This window comes from Motacilla alba, chromosome 24 (assembly GCF_015832195.1).
Source record: "Motacilla alba alba isolate MOTALB_02 chromosome 24, Motacilla_alba_V1.0_pri, whole genome shotgun sequence".
In the NCBI taxonomy this organism is placed as follows: domain Eukaryota; kingdom Metazoa; phylum Chordata; class Aves; order Passeriformes; family Motacillidae; genus Motacilla; species Motacilla alba.
Genome location: NC_052039.1, coordinates 5,280,850 through 5,308,737, shown reverse-complemented (window position 1 = coordinate 5,308,737; position 27,888 = coordinate 5,280,850). Strand labels below are relative to the sequence as shown.

At 56.5% G+C, this 27,888-nt stretch overlaps 1 protein-coding gene across 7 annotated transcripts in view; it reads right to left on the bottom strand.

Annotated features, from left to right (window-relative positions):
• NECTIN1 (nectin cell adhesion molecule 1) overlaps window positions 1-27,352 on the bottom strand; it is a 98,569-nt gene extending 71,217 nt beyond the window's left edge. For 2 of the 7 annotated variants that reach the window (XM_038161407.1, XM_038161408.1), the window contains exon 1: window positions 26,590-27,351. In XM_038161407.1, the coding sequence (XP_038017335.1) occupies window positions 26,590-26,671 (82 nt within the window). In that variant the 5' untranslated portion in view covers window positions 26,672-27,351. Of the gene's footprint in view, window positions 1-26,589 lie in introns of all 7 variants that reach the window. The other 5 variants (XM_038161411.1, XM_038161412.1, XM_038161406.1 and 2 more) reach the window with 4 other exon arrangements.
• Between the last annotated feature and the right edge of the window lie 536 nt (window positions 27,353-27,888).

Below are 27,888 nucleotides of genomic sequence, written 5' to 3'. Positions count from 1 at the left end.
AATTGTATTTAATCATCGAGGTAATTAATGATCCTTGAGCAAAATGGAGATTGCATCTAGAGGAGTTCCAGTCTTGCCCTTTAGCATCTGTTGTGTCTGGGCACAGGAATTCTGCAGGCAGGCAGGAGAGGGGTTCACACAGAGCCAGACAAAAGGATGGAAGAGAGAGGAGAGCGGTGGGGAGAGAAGGGATTGGGGGGAAAAAGCACATTTGAAATGCAGAAGGAGCTGAGTAGAAGAGAGGGAAGCAGGGAAAGGGAAACAATGCCATTCCTTCTCCTCACAGACAGGAGCCGTTCAGTCCCAGAGCCTGGAGTGCTGGCTCAGGAGGGATGGCTGGTTGTTCCCTGTGTCCCCAAACTGGACAGCCTTGACTCAGACAACTTCCACGAGACAACCACCAGCTCCTGCTGCTCCCCTTCTCCATTCCTTGCTTCCCTCTGGCACCGTTTCACACCCCTTTTTTCTCAGGGAGACATTCCCAAAGTTCAAAACCTTGAGCTGGAACAGTGCAGAGGGGGAGTGATGGGCAGCAAGTCCCAGCACGTCCCCTCTCTCCCAGGCCACAAACCGTGCACCTCCCATCCCTGCTCCCAGCCCCTCCGCTTCTCCCAGAGCACAAACAGAGCCTGTCCAACCAGAAACGGGCCTGCCTGCTCCAGCTTGCCCCAGAAAGGCAGATTTAGTGAGAAATGTCACAGGCAAAGCAGCAGCAGGGACGTGGAATCAGCCCCTGTGGGGCGAGTCAGAGCTGTCCTGAACACAGGGATGTGTGAGCAGGGGGCTGGGCTGGCTTGTTGAGGAATGTCCCCTGGCTCCCAGTGACAAGGGACAGTTCAGCCCAGGAAATGCACTGCCCTCCCCTCCTCCAGCCCAGCGAGGCTGAGGGCAGGCCAGTGGCACAAATTGCACACGAAGCACTGCAGCCTGGTAGTGGGGTGATATTTGGGACCGCACGAGTCCTCCCCAAAGGAAAAATCCAGAGCAGCTCCCCCTTCTCATTGCCATTCTGGTGGGCTCCCCGTGCTAGAGCACGAGTGGAAGGTGCTGGAATCAAGCCTTGATTCTGTCCCTGGAAATGAGCCCCAGCTTGGGCCCAGATAAGCTCTGTGAGCTGGGACTTGCACAGAGGAGTTGCTGGGCTGGGCTGACATTTCCAGCTGCCCAAACTGAGCTTTGAGAGAGGGGCAGCCTGAGCCAGGGTTAAGGGTTGGGGGCAGAGCTCCCCTCCAGATACCGAGAGCCCAGTTTTCCCTGCAAACCTGGGGCTGTGCTACCATGGGAAAGGCAGTGCACAGAGCCAGGCCTGACTGGGAATCTGCCCCTTCCCACTCTGCAACGAGCCGCCTTCCCAGGCAGGTTTCAGCTTGCTTGGGCCGTCAGCTTGGCAGATCTCATTTCTGGTGTTTTCTTCTCCTTTATTGCCTCCTGATCTGCCCCAGGGCTTGAGAGAGGGCTGCCTCCTCCTTTAGAGCATTAGCAACCCTGCCAGTTTTCCCCACTTGGAATATTTCATGCACAGGCCCTTCTTTCTCCCACGCTCCCTCCCCATCCACCCTCTGCACCCCACGTCCATGGCTCCTGTGGCAGCTGGAGCCTCCAGGAGCTGGCACGGCTCAGGTGGTGCCCAGGCTCCCTGGGCATCACCCTCCAGCCACAGCACAATGGGGAACACAAGGTGGGAGATACTGGCAGGGGCAGAGCAAGGAGTGACACCCAAAAACGGGGACACGGAGCACAGAGGGGACAGGAGGGAAGGAGGTCCCTGTCCACAGGGATGGGCCTTGAAAAGGGGCACTGGGAGACAATAATAATAATAAAAGTAATAAAAGTAATAAAAGTAATAAAAGTAATAATAATAATAATAATAATAATAATAATAATAATAATAAAGGGCTGGGAGATGGGGAAAGCCTGGCTACAGATGCTGGGAAGAGAAGAAGGGGGAGATGTTGGAATCTGAAATGCAGGGAACTCTCAGAACTTTAGGCCTGTAAGCCAGAGCTTAGAATTAAACACAGGATTTGTTCTGAGACCTTGGAAAAGGCTTCCAAACTTAGGTGATAACTTTGGTCCTGCTCCCACAAAACCCTCACGCTGGCACAGCAGGGTCCAGCCTCTCTCCCAAGGCTGATCCCCACAGCCCCTGATGCTGGGAATGGCTCAGCTGATTGCAACAGCCCTGGAGATCTGCATCGAGCCTCTCCTCCCTCCCAGCACACCAGATCAGGCCGCCTGATTGTGTCATTTATTCCCCCATAAACAAAGCAGCCAGAGGAGAAACCCAGCCCAGAAATGAGAAACCTTCCTGGAGACACAGCTGGGCCAGGCAGGAGGAGCAGAGCAGGGCTGAGCTCCCCAGCCTGAGCTCCCTTGGGCTGGAGGCACAGCAACGTCACCTGCAGCTGGCAAAGACCCCTGCCGGGTCCATCCTGCCCCACAGCACCCTCAGAAAAGCACCTGGAGGAGAACACAGCCAGCCCTCGAGCTCCAGGGCAGGAGCTGATCCTGGCTTGCCACGGCAGGGAGGAGCTGCCCCTTCCAGGCACGTTCCCTGCTGTCCCTTCTTCCCTGCTGCCACTACCAACAACTTTCCCCGGGCTGAAGGGCAGGCCCGAGGTCCAAACCCAAAATCTGCAGCAGTGGGGCTCAAATCCTGCTGCCTGCTCCCAGGAGTTGTGTTATTTCCCATCAGGGAGATACATATATATATATATATATATAAAATCTCCAACAGCTCCCACCCTCCTGTGGGCATGCAGGACCCCAAGGTTCTTGTGCATCCCTTCCAGCTCAGGATGTTCTGTGCTTCCACCACTGTTTGCAGCCTGACTCGGTGAGCAGCCACAGCTGGGACCCCACAGAGGCACCGCAGACTGTCCCAGTGTCACCAGGCATGGTGGCCTGCACTGGAGGAGAGGCTGGGCAATTCCAGCATCCAGAGCTGGGACAGGAGATGCAGCAAACAGAGCACAGAGGATGGAATTAAATGGGTTTTAAGATCCCTTCTTAGACGTGGAGTTAAGAATTAAATGTTTTTTTAAGAACCCAGGGGAGGAGCAGGGGCTGGGCCCCCCTTTGATACCCTCCCCTGTGCCCCAGCTCGGTGCACCAGAGCCCCTCCAGCTGTTTTGGGGAGCTGCCCCTCAGCCAGGGCTGCCCCAAGGGGAGCTGGAGCTGTCCTGGAGCTGCTCAGCCTGGCTGTGGTGCCTTCTCCCGTGCTGGAGCTGCTCAGGGGTGATTGATTTCCCTCCCTGTGCGTGCCAAGGGCAGCCAGCAAAGCACTGGCTGTGCCTCAGCTCTGCCTTCCCAGGAGGAAGAGGCAGAGTGGCAGGCTCAGGGACAGCACACAGGCACCCAACTCACACTTCCCATGTGTTTCCCCTTCCTCCCACCCTCCACAGCACCTCTGGCTCTGCCTTTCTGGCACCTCTGCCCACAGCAGCATCGCTCTGCCCTGCCAGGAGCAGCCTGACACATTCCCAGCGGCGAAATTCAGTGTACAGGGATCCAGGGCTGTGGGAAGGGGAGGCAGGGGGGACCCCCTTGGCCCTGTCACACTGCAGAAACACTTCCCTGTCACGCCTGCCTCCAAAGCTCTGCCCTTCACAAACAGGAATGCACCCAGCAACTGGAAGCACCACAGGAGTTTTCAGCCACAAGACAGCAAAAAGCCTCCACTGTCCTTGCTTGGTGCTGCCAGATGAGGAAGGATCAGGCCAAAGCATGAAAAGATTGTCTGAAAACTCCTCTTGAGCCACTGCCTTCGTTTTTTTACAGAGGTGGAAACAGAGCAGAGGATCTTGAGGGAGGCAGAGGAGACTGGCTGCGTGCACAGCCTATGAAACCTGGCCAGGTCACTGAGAAGCCTCAGAACCACTGCTCAAATAGATTTTAAATGGAGTCCCAGGCCCTCCTGCACTGAGGGCGATGAAGAATAAAATGAGCTGAGAGCTTTTCAATGCGCACACTGAGGACAAATGGCTTTTTAATTGATAATGCCAGGAGCTGGAGCCAGGGGATTCATCAGCAATGTTTTGGCACCTCTCAGGACTGCAGGATTCTGCCCACACTTGTGTTAAATGACACATTAACAGGAGCAGGAGTGCAAGACGAGTGCAAGGACTCACAGCAGCTCCAAGAACTCCAGAAGCTGCTGCCAGAATTCATCTCTCAGAGTCCACCCGTGGAGAGCAGCTCCTGCAGTGCTGACAGCAGCTCCCAGCCAGCTCCTTGGGCTTGGATTGTCCCCTGCAACAGCACAGCTGTCCCGGGGGACAGGGACTCCCTGCAGTGAGCACAGGAGAAGATGGTTCAGCTCCAGCCCTGTCTCACCCCCTTTGGGATGCCCTTGTGCCCTGCCCTTGTGCCCTGTCCACCCTGGCTGTGTGTTCTGCTCTCCACTCCCCTCAGGAAGCTCTTCCCAGCCTTGCTGTCACAGTTCCGTGGCTCCTGGGACCGTGTGGGAACCCAGGCAAGGAGATGAATCTTGGAGAGACAGTAATTACTTCTGTCAGATTAATAAATTAATAAATCTCCCATTTATTCTCCTGATTTAATTTCTAATCCTTGCGTTTTCTCTTCCTGCCGTGCAAACGCGCCACGGGAAAAATATGGGAAGGGACAAGAGAAGCAGGAAAGGGGAGAAGGAGGCTCCACGAAAGGGCCACCTTCCCCCCTGTGAGGCTGTTAAGCATCTCCAAGCCACTGAAAGGGCTCCTAAAGTTGCAGAAAGGTGAGAGGAGGAGGAGAAACTCTGCCTGCACAACGAGCAGCCCCCCTTGATGGAAAAACCCAGCTCACAGCGCAGACATCTTCATCTTGTGCTGCAAAGTCAGTGAGGAGGAATTCTCAATTCAGGCACTCTGCATAAGAAATCTACCTTGGGCTGGATAAATCTATTTTTTGCCTTGGACATGAGGGAGTCTGGATGATTTGTTCCTTTTTCCCCTTTTTGTTTCAAAGCAGGGATCTCGGTGAAATGGAGCCTTTCTCTCTGACCTGGGCCAGAGGGAGAGCTCTGCTCATCCAGAGACTTCCCCAGCCACTGCTGAAATCTCTTGTAGAGGAGACCTCAGCCTCTGCTGTCTCAAGGAGCTGCCGACATTTCAGGAGAGCCTTTTCTCTTCAGAAATTACTTCTGAAGTGCTGCCCTCCTTTGTGGGTCTTAACCAGGACAGCCACAAGGGGAACATCAGCTGAGCCTGTCTCCTCCTCCTCGGCACCACTGGTTTTTGCCCAAATTTCTGAGCAGAACTCATCTTTCCCCTTCTCCCTTTGCGAATTCCCCCTCTGAGAAAAGCGACACCGGCTGCGGATGGGATTTCAGCCTCATCACTTAAAGATGATGCCTTTTGGCCCAATGCTCGGTCCAGCCCTGGTAAAATGATGCTTGGTCTCACCCCCTCCTGCCCTCCTGGAGCAGCCTGAGGCACAGGCAGTGCAAACCCAGCCGGGTTTCTTGCAGTGGAGGTGGCACTGCAAGGACCTGCCCCTGTTTCTCAGCTCAGCAGAGCTCAAGTGGAGCATCCATGTAGAAATAATAGGAAGGGGAGGAAAATTAGGATCCTACTGTGGGGCCATCAGGTCTTTTCCATTCCTTTCCCAGTCATACATCCCTGGATGACCCTGGATTCCCTGCCTTGCTTGCAATTTCTTGCTGGCAAGCGCACAGGCGGGAGGATGAGAGGCTTGGTGCCAGAAAACAGGCGGTCAGAGCAGGAACAGAAGCTGAGAAACCAACAGAATCAACCTGTCCTGCTCGAAGCATTCCTCTCCTGAGCATCCCAGCCAGCAGCACGCTCACCTGAGCAGGCGCAGGGCTAAGCCGCTGCTTCTCCTTGCTATTTTGGGGCGGCAGAAGGCGAATCCCCCAAGGATCGCCGCAACCCACGGCCACATTCCGGGCACAGAAGGTAAAATTAAAAAAAAAGCCAGAACAAAAGGCAGCAGCGGCTCCCTGCCCCCTCCCTGCAGATGTCCGCTGGCTGCTGCCTAATCCGCCCGGGCAGCCAGGCAGCAGTGTCACCCCGCGGGGGGACAGCGCTGTCCCCTCCCCGGCGCCCCGCACAAAGGGGGGGTCAGCGCGGCCGGGGGCGGCTCATCCCCGCTCCGCCGGGAGCAGGAACAAAGCGCCGGGGCCGGGAATTCAGCATTTCCATGCTAATGAGCGCTCCCGGTTCCATCCCGCCGCCCGTGGCAAATTGGAGCGAAAATCCAGGCTTGAGAGGATGCAACTTTTATGTCCGATGAGCGTCGCTGGGCTCCAACACCAATCCTCTCCCTCGGTTTATTTTTAATTGACTCCTACTAAGCCGGAGTGCATTTTCATCCGTTCCAAATGGAGCAGCTGTTGAAACTGAAAATCAGCAGCAGAAAGTGCGGACGTTTCTATTTTGCGGTGTTCGCTCCTCAGCGCTCCATTTCCAAACCTCAGCAGCCTACCCAGAACAAAGGATGCCTTGGTGCAGAGCATTAACCCCATCCTGAAACCTCCCAATCCCCATCCTCGCAACCCTCGCATTCCACTCCGAAAGCCTCACATTCCATCCTGAAACCTCTGCATTCCCACCGGGCATCCCTCGTGTCCCCATCCTGCCCTCCTCATCCTGCAGCCCTCGATATCCCCATCCTGCACCTCTCACATCCCTGTCCTGCACCCTCTTATATCCCCATCCTGCACCCCCAGCACCCCATCCTGCATCTCTCACATCCCCATTTTGCAAAATCTGTATCCCCATCTTGCATTCCTCACATCCTCATCCTGCACCCCTTGATGTCCCCATCCTGAACCCTTCACATCCCCATCCTGCAACCCCTATATCCCCCAAACTGTAACCCCTGCATCCCAATCCTGCATCCCCAACCGCCCCATCCTGCATCCCTCATACCCCCATCCTGTACCACTCACATCCCCATCCCACCCCCTCTTATATCCCCATCCTGCCCCCCCAACACCCCATCCTGCATCTCTCACATCCCCATTTTGCAAAATCTGTATCCCCATTCTTCATTCCTCACATCCCTATTCTTCATTCCTCACATCCTCATCCTCCATTCCTCACATCCTCATCCTGCACCCCTCAAATCCCCACCCTTCAACCCCTGCACCCCCACCTTGCATCCCTTCCATCCTCATCCTTCAAAACTGGATCCTCCCCAACCTGGATCCTTCACATCTGCATCCTGCACTGCCAGGTCTCGGGGTTGTGATCCCCCCCTGGATCCTGCACGGGGTGTCACCAGCACGGTGACAATGTGACAAGGGGAGCCTGGAAAAGCTCTGTCCCCCAGGCAGGGAGTGCTTCAATCAACAGGGTCAGCACAGTTATCCTGTGCACAACTGACCAGCACACAAACCCCGGCACCTGAGAAAAGCCCTGGCAAGGCTCTGGCCCCTGGAGTGGACAGCTGGACCCCAGGAGCTCATCCCAAGGCTGGGATTTAGCAGGCAGGATGTTGGGATCAGGCACCAGAGCTGACAAGCTTTGGTCCTGCTCACAAATAAGCTGTGCCCTCCTCCAGAAGGCAAACACCAGCTGGCCAGGTCGTGGCCATCCACTGCTCAGTCCCAAGGGACAATAATCCACAGATCTGGCACTCTGGAATCCACAGGAGAACCCTCAGGATTGCCAAATCCCTGCACCAAGCCAGAGCCAACCTGGAAGTGCTGCAGATGGGGTGGAGGCAGGAGCTGGGACAGGATCCCTCACACAGGGGTTGGGCTGTGGGGTCTGGCTGGCTCTGAGGACACCCAGAATTCACTCCCAGCTCCTAGGGCTGTGTGCCAGGGGTTTTGCAGGTAGCCTGGCCATGGAGTCCAGCTGCTGGAGAGGTTTCTGTATGTGGCAAGGATTGCTGATGGGGGAATAAAAGCTCAACTTCCCTCCCTCAGCAGTTTGCAACAGGGTTTCTACAGGAGCAGTTGTCCAGGGCCTGGATCCCTAATCCCAATAAAGCCAGAGGGAAGCTGGATCCTGGTGTAGAAGGACATCCTTCCCTCCTTGGCTTCCTTGGAGAGCAGAGTCCAAGCCCCAAGAAGGAGCAGGAGGAGGGGGAGTGGATCCAGGTAACACTTTGCTGGCACATGTCAGCAGGGCTTCCTCTGTAAATAACATTTCACACCAGGGGCATGCTCAGTGCCAGTCACTTCAGCTGCTTTGGCACCTTTAGGTTTGCTGGGAGCTGAGGTGTTCAGAAAATCTGTCACTGACCAGTGTGCTCCAATCTTAAAATAATTGATTAATTAAAAGCTGACCCTGAGCTTTTTTTTTTTTTTTTTTGAAGGTCTGTCCTTAGCTCTAAACCCCAAAAAAGCCATTTTTATCTTTTGCCAACCAAACAAATCCAGCTTCAGACCTCTGATTAAATATTAACAACTTAGCACAGACCACAAGCAAGCTCCACAGCTATTTATTGCTCCAAAGGCAGCTGCAGCAAGAAACACAGAACAAAACAAACAAAAACCAGGCAGGAATGAACGGTGTCATCCACATCAACAAGTTTCCCTTGTGTGCTTGAGTCAGCTCGGAGCCAGAGGGCATTTCAAACACGTCTCACTGGGCTCAGAGCTTGGGGACCTCGTGCTGTTGGAGCTCTCCCAGCTGCAGGTGCCTCCCAGCACCCCTTTCTGGAGTGCTCCACGTGCTGGTGAGGTCAGTGGTCCCCACTTTGGATCTCACTGCAAAGCCCTTGTGATGCCTGAAGGGCTCGGTGAGGGTGACCTGGTGACAGGCTGGATTTATCAGCCTTTCATCCCCACTTCCAAGCCCACTTTGGGGCTGGCAGAGGCCTGGCAGTGACATTTAGGGACACAGAGATGAGATGAGGACGTGCAGGAGGCACTGAGCCCACCAGCAAGCAGGGATTTGTCCCTGTGAGTCACAGCCAGGTGTGGGACACCACTGGAACCAAGGTCAAAACCCCCAAACTTCCCAATGTCCCCCCTTTGTGCACCCCATAGATCCATCAAGGCTTTTCCCCAGCGTCACTCCATCCCCTGGAGCAACAGGACAAAAGGAGCTTGCTCCCCATTGCACTCCTACTCGTTCCTGGAGATCACAAAGCAGCTGTGCCTGTGCTTGGGCTCTGAGCCAGGCTGGGATCCCCCTCCCCACCTGATTTCCCAGGCAGGGCTCAGGTTTCTGAGCACAGGATCAAATAACCCATCACTCAGGGCAAGATATGATCCCCTATTACCAATTCCGTGCAAACAGCTCTGCTCTTCCCAGGATTAAAAGCCAATTAAAGAACCTTGCTTTTCAAGGGGAGAGGAAGATGAGAGGAGGGGTTTTTTGTGGGTTTTTGTTGGTGTCTGGCTGGTAGGAAATATCCCCCATAAGGACTATTGATGAGCTCTTTTCAGATCACATTGATTTTGCTCAGAACCATTTGGGACTCGTGTCTCCAGAGGAAAAAGAGAAACACAAAGAGGACAACAACAAAATCCCCACAAGCCGTGTCCTAAAAAGGAAGAAGAAAGAAGTTTTATTTGCAGGAGGATCAATGGTGTTTGCTGAAGTCAGCAATTGGTGTTTTGGGTTTCAAAGCTTTCTCAGGGCGAGGGAGCCTTACTCTCAAGGTGAAGAGCAAGCTCATAAATCTGGGAGAAGCTTCAAGCCCAGAATCTGCTGATTCCCCACTGCAGGGAGGGCAGAGCCAACAGGAAAAGGGCATTTGCTCTGCAAACAAGGAGCAGGATGAGCGCCTGTAAATCGCTGCTCGCAAGGGAACAGGTGACATTCAGCCCTGCTGCGCTCAGATCGGGGATAAAGGGGAGCACAAAGGTGACTTTAAGCCAGCTCTGCACTCACCAGGGCCATGTGAGCACCTGGTTCCTCATCTCAGCTCCCTGCACAAGCCTCAGCTCTGATGCTGGGAAAACAAAGCTTGTCTTCAACACTTGACCCCGGCCCCAAAGCCTAAAATCATGAAGGGGTTGGAAGGGAACCTAAAGATCAACTTCCCACTCCCCTGCCACGGACAGGGACATTTTCCAAGCCCTATCCTACCTGAAATGCCTCCCCATTGCCTCCTGCCCTGGGAGCAGACGTGTCCAGGGCAGGGGAAAGCCAGAGATGGGAAAATCTCCGGCTGGGTCTGCAGCCAGCCCAGCCAGACTCCAGCACAAAATGCACAGGGACAACTCACCCCATTCATCCCACCTCCCCGGATTTAGGAGGAGCAAACAAAAAGCCTCATCATCATAACGCCCAGCCTGCCTCTGCTGCAAGGGCTCTCCCCAGGAGGAGCCCTGGCTTTAGCACCACAGGATCATTAGGGTTGGGAAAGCCCTCCAAGATCATCAAGGGCAATGTGCCCAAACACCCCCTTATCACTAAACCCCAGAGCTTCCCCCAGCCTGCTGCTGTTGCCCCCCCAGCCCCAGTACCACCAGTTTGGAACCAGCTCCTGCCCCTCAGAGCAGCCTTCTGGTGCCAGGGGAAGGGGCGAGGGGCGTAGAGCTCTTGCCAGGGGGTGTTTAGCACACCCACCCCCCTCAGCAGGCAGGTAGGTGACCCCTCAAGGTCCCCTGCAATCCTGAATGATCTGCTGTTTCTATCAGGATGCTAAACTAGCACAAAAACATGTCTGTCTTTCTGTCAATCTGTCACTTCGTGTTCGCTTCACTTTCGTCTGTCAAACATTAGCCCAGATCTTGCTGTCAACAAGCAGATATTTATTTGTTGTTTCCTCTTTTGTTTGCTTCTTTTTCCAGGCCATTTCCACTGGAGATGCACCCAGGCAGAGCCACACGCACACAAATAGCAGGGCACCATTTTCACTCCATTCCAGGCTTTTTTTACTGGAAAGTCTGGGAGTAACTCGCTCTGACAAGTGACTCTTTGCATTAAACCAAGCTGCCAGGCTCCTCCTGGCCACACACCTGGGCAAGGCAAGGGGATCTGGGCTCGGCAGAGATCATCTTTAAGGTCCTTCCAACCCAAACCACTCTGGGATTCCATGGGAATGGCTCCAGGGCTGGGGGAGAGGCAAAGCCCCCTGTCAGAGCATCCTCACTGCTTGTGTCCATGCCAGGGGGACAGGAGAGCTCCCAGACCTCACCTGAAGAGATCCAGACCTCACCTGCACAGCTCCAACTCTCACCTGAAGAGATCCAGACCTCACTAACACTCACCTGAAGAGATCCAGACCTCACCTGAAGAGACCCAGACCTCACCTGCACAGCTCCAACCCTCACCTGAAGAGATCTGGACCTCACCTGCACAGCTCCAACCCTCACCTGAAGAGATCCAGACCTCACCTGCACAGCTCCAACCCTCACCTGAAGAGATCTGGACCTCACCAACCCTCACCTGCACAGCTCCAACCCTCACCTGGCGCTGCCACACACCTGGATGGGACACCCAACCTGGAGGGAAGGGAAAGGCAGAGAGCAGGAGGAGCCTGGGGACAGCACAGCCCTAAAGGGGGGACACGGGGAGGAGCCAGAAGGATCCCCTCCCTCTCCCCTTCATTTCCACCCAGAATAAAAAAAAATAAATATATATTTTTCCTGCCTGGATTCTTTTTCCCGGCGTCCCCGGCCCATCTGAAGCCACCCCATCGCCATGGCAACGGGCCGAGGAACAGATGGGCCTGGCAGGCAAATCCCCCTTCGAGGCCAATGCTCAGAGCCACACCCTTGGGGACAGGGAGGTCACCACCCCCCGGCAGCCCTCTCCTCATCCTCCCGCCCTGGCCAGACCTTGGTGGCACCTCGGGGTGGCTCTGCAGGAAGAAGGGACAGGGATTCTCCTCGCCCAAAGGGCCTGAGATCCACCGGGCTGTGGGGAAATGCACATTTTATCCGACATGTGCAGCATCTCCCGGCCCGCCTGCAGCAGGCCTCACCCCTAAAGCAGGGCATGGCACAACAGGAGGGCACAGGGGACAGAGTGCCATCCCTGCAGTGAGGGGGCACAGGGGACAGAGTGCCATCCCTGCAGTGAGGGGCACAGGGGACAGAGTGCCCACAGGGGACAGAGTGCCATCCCTGCAGTGAGGGGGCACAGAGTGCCACCCCTGCAGTGAGGGGGCACAGGGGACAGAGTGCCATCCCTGCAGTGAGGGGCAGAGAGTGCCATCCCTGCAGTGAGGGGCACAGGGGACAGAGTGCCATCCCTGCAGTGAGGGGCACAGGGGACAGAGTGCCATCCCTGCAGTGAGGGGGCACAGGGGACAGAGTGCCACCCCTGCAGTGAGGGGGCACAGGGGACAGAGTGCCACCCCTGCAGTAAGGGGGCACAGAGTGCCACCCCTGCAGTGAGGGGCACAGGGGACAGAGTGCCATCCCTGCAGTGAGGGGCACAGGGGACAGAGTGCCACCCCTGCAGTGAGGGGACAGAGTGCCACCCCTGCAGTGAGGGGCACAGGGGACAGAGTGCCCACAGGGGACAGAGTGCCACCCCTGCAGTGAGGGGGCACAGGGGACAGAGTGCCATCCCTGCAGTGAGTGGCACAGGGGACAGAGTGCCACCCCTGCAGTGAGGGGACAGAGTGCCATCCCTGCAGTGAGGGGGCACAGGGGACAGAGTGCCACCCCTGCAGTGAGGGGGCACAGGGGACAGAGTGCCATCCCTGCAGTGAGGGGCACAGGGGACAGAGTGCCACCCCTGCAGTGAGGGGACAGAGTGCCACCCCTGCAGTGAGGGGCACAGGGGACAGAGTGCCACCCCTGCAGTGAGGGGCACAGGGGACAGAGTGCCACCCCTGCAGTAAGGGGGCACAGAGTGCCATCCCTGCAGTGAGTGGCACAGGGGACAGAGTGCCACCCCTGCAGTGAGGGGCACAGGGGACAGAGTGCCACCCCTGCAGTGACAGCCTCGCTGCCTTTCCCAGACACATTCATCCGACCAGCCTGGGCTGAGGAGCGGGGTGGGTGAAGATAAAGCTCAGCCATTAATCTCCCTGGGGATTAACCATCCACGTGGGGCCGTGTGTGGGGCTTTGGAGCAGGCAAACAACAGCTGAGGCCTCCTGGAGATCCCAGAGCTCCTCTGGAGCGTCTGAGAGGAGCAGCCAGGCCTGTCCTGGGCACCCGGAGAGAAGAGGGTGTTCTTCCATTTCCTCTTTCACCTCATCCTTCCCCTCCTCCTTCACCTCCTCTTTCCTCACCCTGTTTGCAGACAGAGCTGCAAACCTGATGCAGCTTGCAGTGCTCAGCCCCAGAACTGGCTCCTTTTTTTTGGGGGGGGAAAACACCAAGTGTGAAGCTACACTTCAAAGCCTCCAAAGCTGTCTGGGCCTGCACAGGTGGAGGCCTCTCTCTGGGGAAACATGGGCTGAAGGCACCAAGAAACTCTGCTGCAAGAAAAGAAAAAATAAAAAAAGAAATGGCTGTTCTTTAGGAACTTTAGACCAGGCTGTCCCAGCTGCTCGAGCCTGTTTTCTCCTGAAAAACCCAAAGCTGTCCAGAGCCAGCTTTGGAGCTGTTGCCACCATTATCCCAACCTCCCTGGCTGCACACAAACCCCGTGGATGGTGGGGGAGCTCTGCAGCCCTGTCCCCATCCCACGGGGCCACACATGGGCTTTCCTTGCCCGTGGAGTCCTGGGGGATTCTGAGCTTGGGAAAGAGCATTCCTCAGGGCTCAGAGGGGGCTGAGGAGCTGTGATGGTGGCTGGGGTCCCAGGATGAGGGAAGAGATGAGAATTTGACTTCACGTTTCAGAGGGCTGATTTATTATTTTATGATATTATGTTATATTAATTATATTATATTATATTATATTATATAATATTATATTATATTATATTATATTATATATTTTCTATATTAAAACTATACTAAAGAAATAGAGAAAAGAATACATTAGAAGGTTAGACAAGAAGAAGAAGAATGATAACAAAAGCTCGTGACTGACCCCTGAGAGCCCAACACAGCTGATGGTGATTGGTTATTAAATTAAACAATCCACATGGAACTAATCAAACCATCACTCACCATATTCTAAAGCAGCAGATAGTTTTTGTTTTGTTTTCCAGAGAGAAGTCCTGGCAAAGGGATTTTTCATAAGATATCATGGCGACAAGGAGGGGAAGCAGGGTGGGAGATGATGGTGCTGGGGAGGCTGAACCCTTCTTGCCTTCCCTGCCCTTCCCTGCCAGGCTGCTCCCTCCCCGTGGCCCTGGCACGCTCTCAGGGGTGCTGGGTGCTGGCCTGGGGGCCCAGCCCGGCCCAACCAGCTCCAGCCCACACCCGTGGGAAGCTCAGAGCCCATCCTGCCTCGCAGGTGTGGCCCTTGGCCCGCGGGCTCCCGCCCAGAGAGCGCGGCTGCCAGCTTGGGAGGGGAGACAGGGAAGGGCAGCAAAGCCTCCTGTGTGCATGGCAGCACCAGCACCCCTTTTGGGGCTTCTTCTCCTTCACAGGGGGCTCCTGATATATTTAGGGGCTTCTTCTCCTTCACAGGGGGTTCCTGATATATGTAAGGGAGAGGGGGAAGGGCAGCAAAGCCTCCTGTGTGCATGGCAGCAGCACCAGCACCCCTTTTTGGGGACTCTTCTCCCTCACAGGGGGTTCCCTGATATATTTTTTTCCTGCTGGTGTCTGGAATGCTTGCAAAGTTCTGATAACCCCTCGTGTCATTCACGGCTCCATCCGAAGTTCACTATAATTTGTGTGTCCAAAGCTGCAGTGTCAGTGGAAGACCCTCATGTTAAATCCACACAGAAATCAGCTGGTTTCCTGGTGCCACCAGCCTGCGTTAGTGCTTGTTGTCACCAGGGCTTTTCTCTGCACAGCCCAGGCTGCCCCACACCTTGCCCCTGCCCCACGAGCCCACCTCTCCCCTTCCCTCTGCTCCCTTTCCCGGATCAGAGCTGCCTCCCCTCCCTGTACTGCAAACATTATTCAGCTCTGAGATAAGAAGCTCTCCAGCAGCACTTTATTAATCCCACAGGAGGCAGGAAGAAGCAGAGTGAAAGAGTTTAGTGGGGCCAGGACAGACTAATGTTCCACAAAACACCTTTGCAGAAGAGAGCCACGTCTTTTTCCCAGAAAGCCTCCTGGGAAGCTTGGGTAATAATTAACAATTATCGAACTTTAAACCCTCCATCTCTCTCTCTGTGTCCTCACCAGGATTTTGTAATGACTCCCCCAGTCTGGAACTCTCCCAGCCCGGGGTGCTGGGGCGCACTGGGGCTGCCGGGTGAGGAGGAGGAGGATGCAGACAGACTCCGTGGGCAGGCAGGAGGCAGCTGCTGACTCTGCTGCTTCCCTGCTTCTCCACTCAGCTTGGAAGTGAACCTCCCTTCCTTCCCCCGATGAATCCTGCAGCTCCTTTGGCCACAGAGTGAAGAGGCTCTTTGTGGCTCTTCCCAGGGAAGTTTCTCCCAGCCTCGGAATGCCAAAGACTCTTGCATATGGCTGAAATCATCATCACCCAGGAGAGAGACTCGAGAGCTTTTCTAGCACAGAGACACTTGGTTGAACCCATCTGCTGTCTGAGGCAGCCACAGTCAGTGCCATCAGTGCCAGGCTCACACGGGGACAAACGGGGTGGCTCAGTGGGCCTGAGTTCCATCCCTGCCTGGGGGAAGGACCACAGAGTTTTGGAAGTGCTTGCTCGTGCAATAAATGGTGTTTCTGTTATCTGTGTCCTGCCGCGGGGCAGCTCAAGTGGCAGCATTCCTGCTCACAGCCCTGTAGGGAGGATTCAAGAGCAGGATTCCTGCTCACAGCCCCGTAGGGAGGTTTTGGGAAAAGCAAAACTGGCTGCAGGGGTTTGGAGGCTCCCACTGCTGCGTGGAGTCATGGTAGGACACCATGACTGTCACCTCCTGTCATGGCAGGACATCCTTCCTGCCTCAGCACCCACGGCAGACCCAAGGACAGGGCAGGATGTGACCCCCTGGCAGTCATTCCTGCTGCACTGTCCAGCAGAGAGCCAGGCTGTGGGTGGGAAGCTGCAGGGAAGTGCTGAGATGTCCAGCCCACACCTCTCACCCTCCTGCAACCCCTGTCCTGGAAACCAGAGGTGACCTGAACACAAAACCAGCAGAGCAAGAAATCAAGAGAGCTTTGAATTCAAGCAGGCAGGGAAGCCAGTGGGCCGTGTTCACCCAATTCCATGATGTCAGCCCCACATCCCACACCCAGAGCAGCCAGAAACTGAGCCCAGTGTTTGCACTGACAGAATGTTTGTACTTGGATCCCTGCGAAAACATTTCCTGCCTCCTAAACTCCCTGGGCAAGGAGCTGCCTGCTTCTGGCTGCCGTGAAAAAATGACCAAATCAAGGGGAGTCACCTTTCCCTGTGCTCTGCAAATGTCTCCTGCCTGGATCGGGGAGGATCAGGTGTGCAAGGCACCCTGCAGACACGAGCAGAGCAGAGAGGGACAGCTCCCAGCAGCTCCTGACAAGGAAAGGCACACAGAGGTGAGGTGAGCTGGCCAAGGATGTTCCAGGGAGCTCACGGCAAAGCCAGGAAACGCTGCCAGCCCTTCTGAGCTCAGCCTGCCTTTGCCATCACCTCCAGGCCATTCTTTCCCCGTAAGTAAAAGCTGATTCACGCCTGGTAGGAGTCGGTGTGAGGCAGCAGATATTCCCATTTCCAGTGAGGTACTGTAAGGTACTCCGCGGGCACAGCAGCATTTGAAATGTCAAGAACACAAAAGAATATATGTACTTAAGGAGAATGATTTGAGCCTTTTATTTCCAAAGTGAGTTTAGAGGCAGTGAAAGGTCTCAGATCAATACCTGCAAAGCTGCAAATTGGAGTCCTCCCCTTTGCCACAGAGAGGGTACAGCTGAGACAGCATCTGCACAAACAGCCTGCCCACAGCCCTGCCAGCCTGCCTCAGCTCTGACCTTCAAGTGGGAGAGGGACAGTCCCCCTTCCCTTGCAGCCCTGGGCTTTTGCTCCCCGGATGCTGATTTATTTAACTCGGGTACGTTCTGTCTAGGCAGGAACCTGAGTCTTGATAAACTCACTCCATGTGCACACCGAGGAGAAGCCTGCTTCATCCTGCAGGTACAGACAAGCCCCAAGGGGGCTTTGCAGCACAGATTTTGAGGTAAATCCAGAAGAAAGCTCAAGTACCAGGCTGGCTGTGGCATTTTGGAAGGTGAAATGCAGTCACCTGCCCAAGTGCCCCATTACAAACAGGCTTTTCTTCCCCTCCCTGCCCCACAGCTGCCCCTGTGCTCAGCCCCAGGGACCCGTGGAAAGGTTTTCCCCATCCAAAGTTGGGATCAATACAGCTGTCAGGCTCTGGCCACACTACCCCCGCTAATTGGAATTACAACAGGCAGACTGCAGCTTTCACTCCATCTCTCTGTCTCTTGTCATAATGTAATCAAAATCTCCCTCTCTCCCTCTCTTTATCACGAGCGTGACAGGAGCAGAGGCAGCCACGAGACAACAGATTCCTCCAGATCTCACTGGGGCTGGGGAGCTTTGCCACAGGGCTGGGAAAAGAGCCCCTCACTGCCAAAACTCCTCTTTTGGATGAGCAGGATAATGGGAGGGGTGGCCTGAACCCGCCAAGGAAGGAAGGGATGGGGATGTGGGCAGGGGGTGCAGCCCCAGGTTGGTTGGGGAGGTGGGCAGAGCCCAGGAAGGAGCCTCCCTCCTCTTCCTCGCTGCCTCCTGCCTTCCCAGGCTCTTCCTTGCCTCAGCCACAGGTTCCCAGTGGCTGCCAGAGGCAGAAGTGAGCAGGGATCACTGGATAAGGCAGGAGGCAGCCTGGCACGGGCACGGGACACCGAGCAGGAGCCAAAGCCCTGAGCTCACACAGGAGCCCCCGCACGGCTCCTCCCCCCTGCTCTGAGGGCTTGGCCAATTTACAGAGCCAGGGTGATCCATCCTGGGCAAATGGTGCCGCATCCATGATTTGTCGGCCATTATCAAGCAGCAGAAATGCAGGGCTGAATTACCCAGAGGAGGGAGGGATCAGCAGCCTGGACGTTCCCAGCTCCCCTGAGAGTGGCCATAAACAAAACTTAAATAATTAGAGTGCTTGGGTGGAGATGCAGACTCTAAGTAGTCTAAGGCTTGCGAAAATATAGGAAATAAATTCTTGGAAGGTGCCAGGCTGGATGGGGCAGAGGGAGGCTCATTTTCCAGATCACTTGAGAGCAGCCGTTATAAATCTCAGTGAAAGATGCACCTCCCCAGGCTGGAGATATTTTTAAACTCCAAGAGAGAGAGAGAAGGGGGGGGGGGGGGGGGAGAGAAAAACCACATTTCAGTATTTACACCACAGGCGAAATGGGTATTTAAAAATCAGGGTACATTTTCCAAAGTCTGTTCCTGCCACGCCAACAAATAAAGAATTTTCTTTCTATAGTGTGCTAGCTGGCAATATTAGCCCCAGAGAATTCACTGCTACCACCATCATTCTGTTGTGAGCTGAGAAATCAAACTCCCAGAAGGACTGGGGGAGTCAGGGGATAGAGGTTCTTTCACTGGCAAATTGCTGCTCCAGCTCCAAAGCGAATCAGCAGCAAATGCAAATCCTCGGAATCCTGAGGGGGGACTCCTGCCCTGTCCCTGCTTGCTGCGTGTCTGGGATGATGTCCCAGGGGAGTGTCCCAGCCCCGGTGAGGCCCCCTGAGCTCTGGAGCTGGGAATCCATGGATCACCACGGGCAGGATCACCAGGCCAGTTTTCCTTCCTGATCCTTCCTCGTGCTGCAGCTGGTCAGAGCTGGAGTGGGCGCACCTCAGCTGGTTTCTGGGTGCACATCCAGGAAACCTTGTCAAGAGCTGACTGATCAGGGGTTGAATGAGGCTGCAGGATGTGCGAGCTCCCAGCCTGGCTCTCCTGGAGAACCCCAGACAAGAACTGCCAGGGCACTGCCTTTCCCTGCAGCCACTGCAGCCTTCCTTTCCCTCCGTGCTGCTCCTCATTCCCTCCTCGGGCACAGGGAACATTCCCCCTTTTACAAGCTCTGCTCTGTGCAAGCCTTTCCCCCTCCCTCCCACCCCTGCCCAGCACTGCTGCCATCCTGCACAGGATGCCACCCAGCTCCTGTCAAAGGGGTACACAGCACACCCGTCAGGCATCACAGCAGCCAGCAAATCCCTAAAGAAGCCTCCTGGAAAGAACAGAGCACTGCAATCAGAGGAGATCCCCACAAGCCCTGCCCCGCTTTCCCTGGGCTCTCACTGAGTCTGAGCTCGAGGGAAATTTGGCAAAGCTCAGCCCCGTCACTGGGAAAAGTCTCTCCATAAAACTCACACACACAGAGAGCTGCTGGCCTCTCAGACAGCACCCAGATTTTGGGGGGCTGAGCTGGAGGAAAGAGATCCACAACTGCCCTTTCCCCTCAGAACCTGCACACAAAAATGAACTCACCGTTCCCAAGTGAAATATCCAGCACTCCATCGAGCCTGGCAGAGCCAAGAGGGGTCCTGTATCCAATGGAAACTGGCAGCTGATATGAATTACAGCATGGCAGGGATGCTGCTATGCAACACATCCCTGATCCTCAGCGGCCATAAATGGGCACAGCCCCGCTTCTGCCCCGTATCCAGAGATGTCCCTTCCTCCAGCACGGTCCCCAGACTCTCTCTTGGTGCAGCTGACCAGGGGAAGAGCCCAAGGAGGCCCAGCAATGAGCAGCTTGTGCAGTTGGGCACCACCAAATCTGCTGCTGCCTCCCGTTGCAGCCCTTAGAACATTGCCTTGGCCAAGTGAGGAGTCAGGCAAGAAAAAGGAAATGCAACCCCTCCAAAGTGGGGGAGATCTTCTTGTGTGTTCTTACAGCCCCTAAACTGATGTGGATTATCCATCCCTAACATTTCCTCTAGTTTTGGCACCCCCACGTTAGGAAGGCCATCAGCACTGGTGGGAACGAGACTCTGGGCTTGCCTCCAAGCAGTCTCTGCTGATTGTCTAGCCCAAGAAAAGTCAGAGTAAAGCCCCTTGGATGCCTCTTCCTAAGGAAAATGTAGCCAGAGCTTGATGCAGGTAATTCCCCAGCACAGTGTCCTCCTGACTGCAGGCTTTGTGGGGTTATTTCTAGGAGAGGTTTCAAGGCAAGGGGAACCTCCATCAGGGCCGTGGGTTTGGGTTTGGGAGAGTTATGACTGCACAGAGCTGATAACTCAGAGCTGATAACTGGCACCAGGCTCGAGCTGAGCGGGCTCAAGGACGGGGCAGGGTTCATCCCTCCCTTGCTGCTCCCTCATGCCCTGAGTGCCACAGCTCCTCACAGGGCAGCAAAACCATCCCATGTCAAGCTGCTCTGCACGGTAATCAGGAACACAGAGTGACAGAAACTCTGACCTCTCTCCTCCCCTTCTTCTCCCATTAAACTCTCCCCTGGGTCTGTGACTTCTGCCCATCAGGGATCATTTGTAACCCTTGGCTCTGCCAGGGCACTCAGCACAACAACCTCTAATTACAGCCCTCTGCTCTTGAGTCACACCAGCCTCTTGTACCCATCAGCATCAGACCCTGAGCCCACAGCCAGAGCTCTGCCCCCAGACTGTGCCCTTGGGCTGGGAAAATGGTCAGTGGAAAGCTGCTCCAGCAGCATTTCCCTTGGTCCACAGGGTGTCCTGCCAGGGAATAAGAAATGAAACCTGGTTTTGCACATGTGAGAACCTCGGAGCAGAGAGCAGACACTCTTAGGGCAATTCCTGGGTGGAATCCCTGCACCCACATGACACAGCTGCAGGCCCTGCACTGCAGCAGCCTCACTGCCTGGAGCCACACAGAGCCCAGGGCTGGTTCTGCTCTCAGGTGGCCGCACAGCAGTGCATTCCAGCCCCCTGGGTCCCTCACAGGCACCCCTTTGTGCTGGAATGGCTCTGGGAAGGCTCACGTTAGCCCCGGCTAACAGGAGCCTCCATCACTCCTGGCCGTGCTCCTGATGCCCCTCTCCAGCACTGGGGGAGGGAGGGATGGGATCTTCCACAGGAGAAACAAAACAGCCTCACAACCAGCCTGACTGCAGGCAGGGAGAGAACTGCTGCGAAGAGAGGTGGAGGCTGAGCCCTCCTGCCTAAGCAGGCTCGGGAGTACCTGCTGTCTCTGAGCCAGGTGGTCCATCTGGTGCCTGCCGCTGCTCCCAGGCAGGGATGTGATTTGCAGGTCCTGGACCGCATCTGGAGCATCCCTGCATGGTTGGGAGCAGATGGAAGCACTTTGCTGTTTCCTGCAGCTAGAAAGGCAAATAGGCTGGGATGGAGGACAGAAAACCCCTCCATTGTGCTCTAACTCCCAGGGAGGAGAATCACACTGCTCCTGCCTCTCCTGGGCCCTTCTCCCTGCACACCTGGAGGCTGAAGTGCTGTCCACCAGTCCCCAGCTGGTCTGGCTCAGGGCCAGGGAGGGCAGGCCTGCAGCAGAGAGAGGAGAGCTGGGTGGATAATGCTTGGAAATGCTTCCATCTTGCATCACACCCAATAACGTCAAGGCAGGATTATAAACCTCCTGCAGGGACTGCTTTGTGGTGGGGGAATGGAGAAGAGATGGTTCATCAGGTTGGGTCAGTTCCTCCCACCCATCCCCAGCACCCCACAAAGCTGCTGACATGACAAGAGACGGCTGGCCAGGCCTTCTGTGCCTCCCTAAGCTGGGCCCTGCTGTCCCTCTGAGCTGGGGACAGCAAAGGACAGGAGCTGTGTCCCCTTCTCATGGCCAGGAGCTGCTGTTGCTGTGCCCTGGGACTGCAGCAGAGATGGAGCTGTCACGGCTCTGGTGGGAAGGGCTGCAATCAGTGCCCAGGGGGGGACAAACACTCAGTGGGCAGCAGGAGCTGGGCTCCACACGTGTCCCCAAGGAGGCTGGGACACAGCACAGGGCACAGAAAGCAACACGTGCTGTGAATTTCACTTCCCATTGCTCCATGGGACAGAGAAGGGACAATAAACCCAGTGTGGAGACAGAGTGGAACCTCTCCTTCCTCCCTCCCTCTTGAGCATTTGAGCCGATTTTCTTCTGCTCCAGAGCCACCTTGAAGCCCTGGGTGTGTGCTGGGATGTGCCTCAATCCAGCCTCGACTAATCCTGCACTGGGAGAAGCCAGGTAAAACGTGCACCTGGGAGAACATCCATGGCTCAACAGCAGCCAGGAGGAACCCTGGCATGAGACCTCTCATTCCTTAAACAATCCTTCACCTGGAACGCTGCTGTGGGCTCAGAGCTGGGAAATCTCCCGTGCTGGGATGGCTGAGCTCTGGTAATTAACACAAAGAGGTGTCTCCAGTGCAAACTGGGTCCCTGCTCCAGCGGCTGGCGGCACCAGCTCACCCTTCAGCAGAGCTGCCCTGATTTAATCTGACGTTATTTGAAAAAGCAAGATCTCCAGGGGCTGTGAGATTGGAGCACCTTTCTTTGTCCCTCCCTCATTTGTTTCTGCTTTTTTGCACTGATAAGCCTGGCTGGCCTGTGAAAGGGACTGAGCAAGAGCCATCAGCACCTCGGGCAAGGATGTTGCAAGATTCAAACCCTTTCTTGGCAGCCCTGAGGACTGTGGCCATCCTCCTGGCCAGCTCACCCCTGCAGCCCTCACACAGCCCAATTCCAGCTCTTCCCAAAAGTTTTGGCTTGGAGCGAACCAGTCTGGTGGAAGGTGTCCCTGCCCGAGGCAGGGGGTTGGAAGGAGATGATCTTTAAGTGCCTTCCAATCCAAATCATTGTGGATTCTGTGATAAAACCCCTTTTTCCTGCAGTGCTTGCCCCATCCCTGTCTGCTGGCAGCGCTGTGCAACTCCTCAAGTGGGAAGAGGTGGGAAAAGGCCACTTGCTGCTGTCCCCCCGGGCTGTCCCCAACCTAGTGGCACTAGCAGAGGGCACGAGTGGCAGCCAGGCCTGGGAAGCAGGTCATGGACAACCGGTTCTTCTGGTTCCTGCCATGATTCAGCCGAGGTGTGAGCCCTGCTCAAAGGAGCCCTGTGGTGCCTCCCTTTAAGCTTGGCTTTTGTGGCCGGTCCAGCCGCAGCCCAGAGCAGGGGTGATGCAAGGAGAGATGCGCCAGGCTCTGCCAGCATCTCCTCGGCCACCAGCCCATCCCAAGCACTGGAAGTGCTGCTGGATGTGCCCCTGGGACCTCCCTGCGGATGGGACTGGGCCGGGAGCTCCTGCCTGACCAACACTGCTGGTTCAGGGGGCAAACAGCATCTCTGCCATGGGGCAGACACCCCCTGCTCGTGGGCTGAGCTGCCTCTGCCCCAGCCTGGCGCCTCACCCACGCCGACACACTCAGCAGCTCCTCCATTCGCGCCAGGGTAAAACCCGACCGGTCAGTTTAAGTGAGGTTTAAAGAGAAAAAAATCAGCCAAAGACACGCTTTTGCTTCCTGAAATAGCCTGCTGTTTGTGAGTTTTGGGAGGAGGCAGGTGGCGGGGGAAGAAAAAGTAACAACCAAGAACTCAACCCAAAGGCTGAAGGAGACTCTGAGACTCCGGCAACTTTTTTTTCATTTTGGAAGCTACTTTGGGGTATTAAAGCAGCTCTAGGAAGTACAAGATGGAGCAGATCCTGCAGTGACACGCTCTGGCTCTTCCCAGCACTCCAGAGAGCTGTTGTACCTCCCCGAAATGAACCCTCCCTCCAGCTGCAGCCAAGTTTGACCTCAGCCCTGCAGGTCACCACGGCTCAGCCAACGCTCCTTTCAAGAGCCGTGATGGAAAAACCCCGTGTGAAAGCAGCTCCAGCCACCTCTGCAGCTCTCCCCTGTGGAGCACCTCAAAGCACTTTGCAAAGTGTTCCCAGGCCCCTCCGGGAGACCAGGAGGTAGCCCAGCAATAGCAGAGAGGAATTTGTCTGCAGCCAGCGTTTGGGAGCCGAGGCCCAGATGTGCAGAGGCAGGACCAGGCACAGATCCTCTGCTCTGTGTGGCTGCATCTCAAGCTGCAGGAGCTCCACGGTGGGGATAAACAGACAGACTGTTAAGGCTTGTAAAGCATAAATTGAACTGCAAGTGTTCCCAGCCCCTGCCTGGGATCTCTCCTCCCCTTCCCCCACGGCTTTCTGTAACCCCTGTTGATATCAATATCTCGAATGGAGCGTGAGTTGATACCTGGTTCCAAATGGATGGGCACGGAAGGCTGCAGGAGCCATGAATTGAATCCGTTCTGGACGATTGAACCGCTCACATTAAAGATAATTTGTAAAGCAGATTTTTATACGAGACTCCTTACAGCTTTTACAGCGGCGCAACTTTTATTTCCTTATCAGAGCAAAGAAAAAAAGCTAACATTATCTGAAGGGGGAGGTGAGTGGGAACAGAATGAAATGGCATTGATCAGCTGGACGTGGAAGGTTTTCCAGAGAGCAGGCACTGCTCTGATCCTTCTCAGGTGTTGGGTACGAAACCACATTTTCCAACAAGTCCACAGCTACTAATTCACTTGCAGTAGAGGATCCCGAGTTTCCTCTCCTTGTTAAGCAAGCTTGTCTGTATTCAAAGCTTAAATACAGCTTTATATATGCTTATATATACGATTTTGGCACAATGCGTTGTGAAATCGAGGTCTGGTAAAGACTCTCTGCTTTGTGCAGCACTGTGCTGGTCCTTCCCTGCAGCTCTGGGTCCATCCACAGCACCCAAACGAACGAAAGAAACGAGTGAATAAATATTAAACATCCAGGATCAGACACTCCTGCAGCTGCGGTGCATCCACCACCAAACTGGTCGGGCCGAGAGTCTCGCCCACACAGGCTGCAGGGTGCTCAGGGCCAGGGTTTGGGGAGGATGATCCTCCTGGAACACTGCGGAGCTGGCTGTACCCCGGCCTTGGCAAGGCACCACGAGATGCACCACTGGCTGATCCTGGCAGAGCTGTCAGCGGGACAGTGCAAGACAAACTGCCACGCTACTGCAGTGGCAGGAGACGAGCCTGCCTGGCTGCTGGCAGCACAGCCCTGAGAACAGCCAAAAATAGGAGGAAAAGTCTCTCTTGGCAGGACAAGGTGAGATGCCAGGCTGTGTCAGGGTCACTGCGTGTCTCCTTGGTGAAAGCAATTCCCAGGGGAGCACAAAGTCCTTTTGGTTTAGCCAGCACAGTCACCGGAGCATTGCTGCCCCTCCAGTGCCTTTGCTGTGGGGAGCGGTTCCTGCGCGGGGCTGCCGAGAGGGAGGATGAGGAGGGAAAGCCGGGTGAAGAACGGCATGGAAAGTTCTCGGACTCTTGTGAGGAGCCAGAGCTCAGCCAGGCACCTGCCTGCAAGCACAGAGGAACGCGGGGAGCCCGAGGCTGTCCCTTCCCCGAGGCTGTCCCTTCCGTCACCTCTTTTTGCAATGCACAGCAGATCCCTTTGTCCTGGGAATACCGAGGTGCACCCAGCCCTGCTTTCTCATCGCCCTGTTAACCTCTTCCCTCTCACAGCCTCCCTGGTTTCTGGATCACCACCCCCTCCCATTCCGTCTCTGTCCTCATCCATTTCAACCAGACCATCCAGTCGCTGGGATCCGTCGATCTCCCATGTCCTGATGTTATCACATCCCCGTCTTTGCCAGGCAACTCTGGGCCCTGGCATTTGCTCTGATGGCCCAGCGCGGCCACATCTCAGAGTCCCAGCCCAGCCAGCCTGGCCGCTCCTCTGGGACGCTGCCCCAGCCCCAATATCGGAGGAGTGGACGCAATCCCACCCTGCCTTCCCCGCAACTTCTCTCCAGCTGCGGAGCGCAGCGCTGCTGCAGGCGCGGGCTGGATCCGCTCCTGTGCCCGCTGCCAGCGCTCCAGCCCCAGCCACCAGCGAGGCAAAACACCGGCTCTGTTTGCATCTCTCAGCTCATTCACAAGCTGGAAACGCAGACTGACGATCCCCCTTTCCATGGCTCCGACTCCCGGAAAGCCCTCCAGGACGGCATTAACCCGTTCCGCACTGGAGCAGAATAAATGAGTCCCCGCAGGGCACTCGCCAAAGTGGGTCACTCGCTCGCCCGCTTCCCAGCGCTGCGCTGAGCCCGGGGCAGGTCCTAGCCCAGGGAAGGGACACACGGACTGCTCTGCCACCGCCCGGGTGGCCCCAGCGAGCTGGGGAGCAGCCGAGGCGCGTCTTTGCCCATCTCCTCCGTTCCAGAGACGGATCAGAACCCAAGGGATGGATCGGAACCAAAGGGATGGATAAGATGCCATCAGGCAGCCAAGCTCAAAGGCAGCGAAAGGAAGCGCTGAAAGCTGGGAGCGGTCCAGCCCCTCCGCAAAAGAGCCCGTGGGAAGTGTGTGCGGAGGGGAGCGGGGATTTTGGGGATGCTGGAGAGCCGAAACCCTCCGTGTCTCCTCCCGAAACATCTGCGCTCCGTGCCCAGCCTCGTGGCTGCCTTTCCGGGGAAGCCTGGCTGCTGCGCCTCGCTAGACGCTGCTCGATCCAAAAAGCAAACAAACGGCCTCGGCTCGCAGGGCTCCGGAGCCCGCTGCCTGCAGCTGCTTCCAAAACAAACGAGCGTGTTGTTCCGAGCCGAGCCGGCGCTGAAACCGGCCCCGGTTCTCTCCCACCCTCGCACAGATGCTCCCACACCTGCTCCAGACCCGGGCGCGCACCCCAAAACGCCGATCCCACCCTTCCCCGCCGCTCCGCAGCACTCCCCGCACCCCCTTTCCCCCACGGGCACCCCGCAAACCCCTCCGGGGCTGCCTCCGGCTCCGCAGCGCCTCGGCGGAGCCCAGCGCCCTCCGGGGACCGGCTCACCTGGTAGGAGCGCGGCTGCCAGGATGCAAACTCCGATAGTCCACCACGATGCACGGCAACTTGTCTGCAGCCGTGAAGCCATGAGAGTTCCTTAAGAGCGATGGGCAGGGGTCGGTCTGGCAGCGCCGCGGGGCCCCCCACCCTCCCAGCCCCCGGTGATGCTCAGGTCTGCTTGAAAAAAAAAAAATTTAAAAAAAAAAAAAAAAAAAAGATCGTAGGTGGGTGAGGACAAAGAGGCGGCGGGAGGGCGGGAGGGCTCCGGGGGGAGCTCCGCACATCCGCGGGGCCCCTCTGGGCGGGCGCGGGGCGCTCCGGCCGCGGGGCAGCACGGGCTCTTCCTTCCGCAGAGCCCGGGCGATTGACGAGGAGAGGTGGGGGGGGGGGGGGGGGGGTGGAAAAATGCGATTAAAAAAATTTTTTTTTTTTTTGAGGAAAAAAAAAAATCAACCAAAAGAAACCCCGGCCAAAAAAGAAAGAAGGGAGGCAAAACAAATAAAGAGCGGCGAGGCAGAGCCCTCCGCGGGCTGCGGCGGTGCCGTGGCTCCGGCGGCGGGGCTCGGCAGCCCCCGCCCGCTGCCCGCCCTGCGCTGGGGCCCCGGCGGCGCTCAGGCGGTGCCGGTGCGGGGCCGGGCGCGGCGCTCCATGGCCGGGCGGGGGGCGCGGGGCCGGGCCGGCCGCGGGGCGGGGGTGCCCGGGTGCGGTGCCCGGGTGCGGTGCCCGGTGCGGGGCTCGGCGGCCGCGCTCGCACTCACGCACGCACACACTCGCGGGAGGAGCCTGCCCCGTGATGTCAGCGCTCGGCGGAAGGAGGGCGCAGCGTTAACCCTTCGGCCGGCGGCTCCCGGGGATGCGCGGCGAGGGCGGGACGGGTGGCCGGGCTCGCCGCCCGCCCCTCCGGATGTTGGCAGCTGGCGGCAGCTGGGCTTTGTTCGCCGTGTCCGGCCGCGCCGCGCAGCGCAGCCCGGGCCGCCTCGCCGTGGGTTGGCGGAGGTGCTCCTGCCTCGCCACGCGGGGCTCGTGGACTTGAGGCTCTTCCCGAATTCCTTTCGGACGCCGGAGCGCCCTGGGCGAGGCTCTGGCGGTGCCCGACAGCCACCTCCCCGACTGAACGCATCTTTCACCCTGCGCGATGTGAGTGAAATACGTGGAACCTAAAGCGGCGATCCGAAACGCCTGGGATGCGGATGCCACAGCGTTTTCCTGGGGCCTGCTGAAAGAAGGAGCTTGTTGTGGCCACCCTCTGCGTGCGCTGCTGAGCGAGGGGATTCAGAGCTGGCACAAGAGCTGATGCGCGGGAGG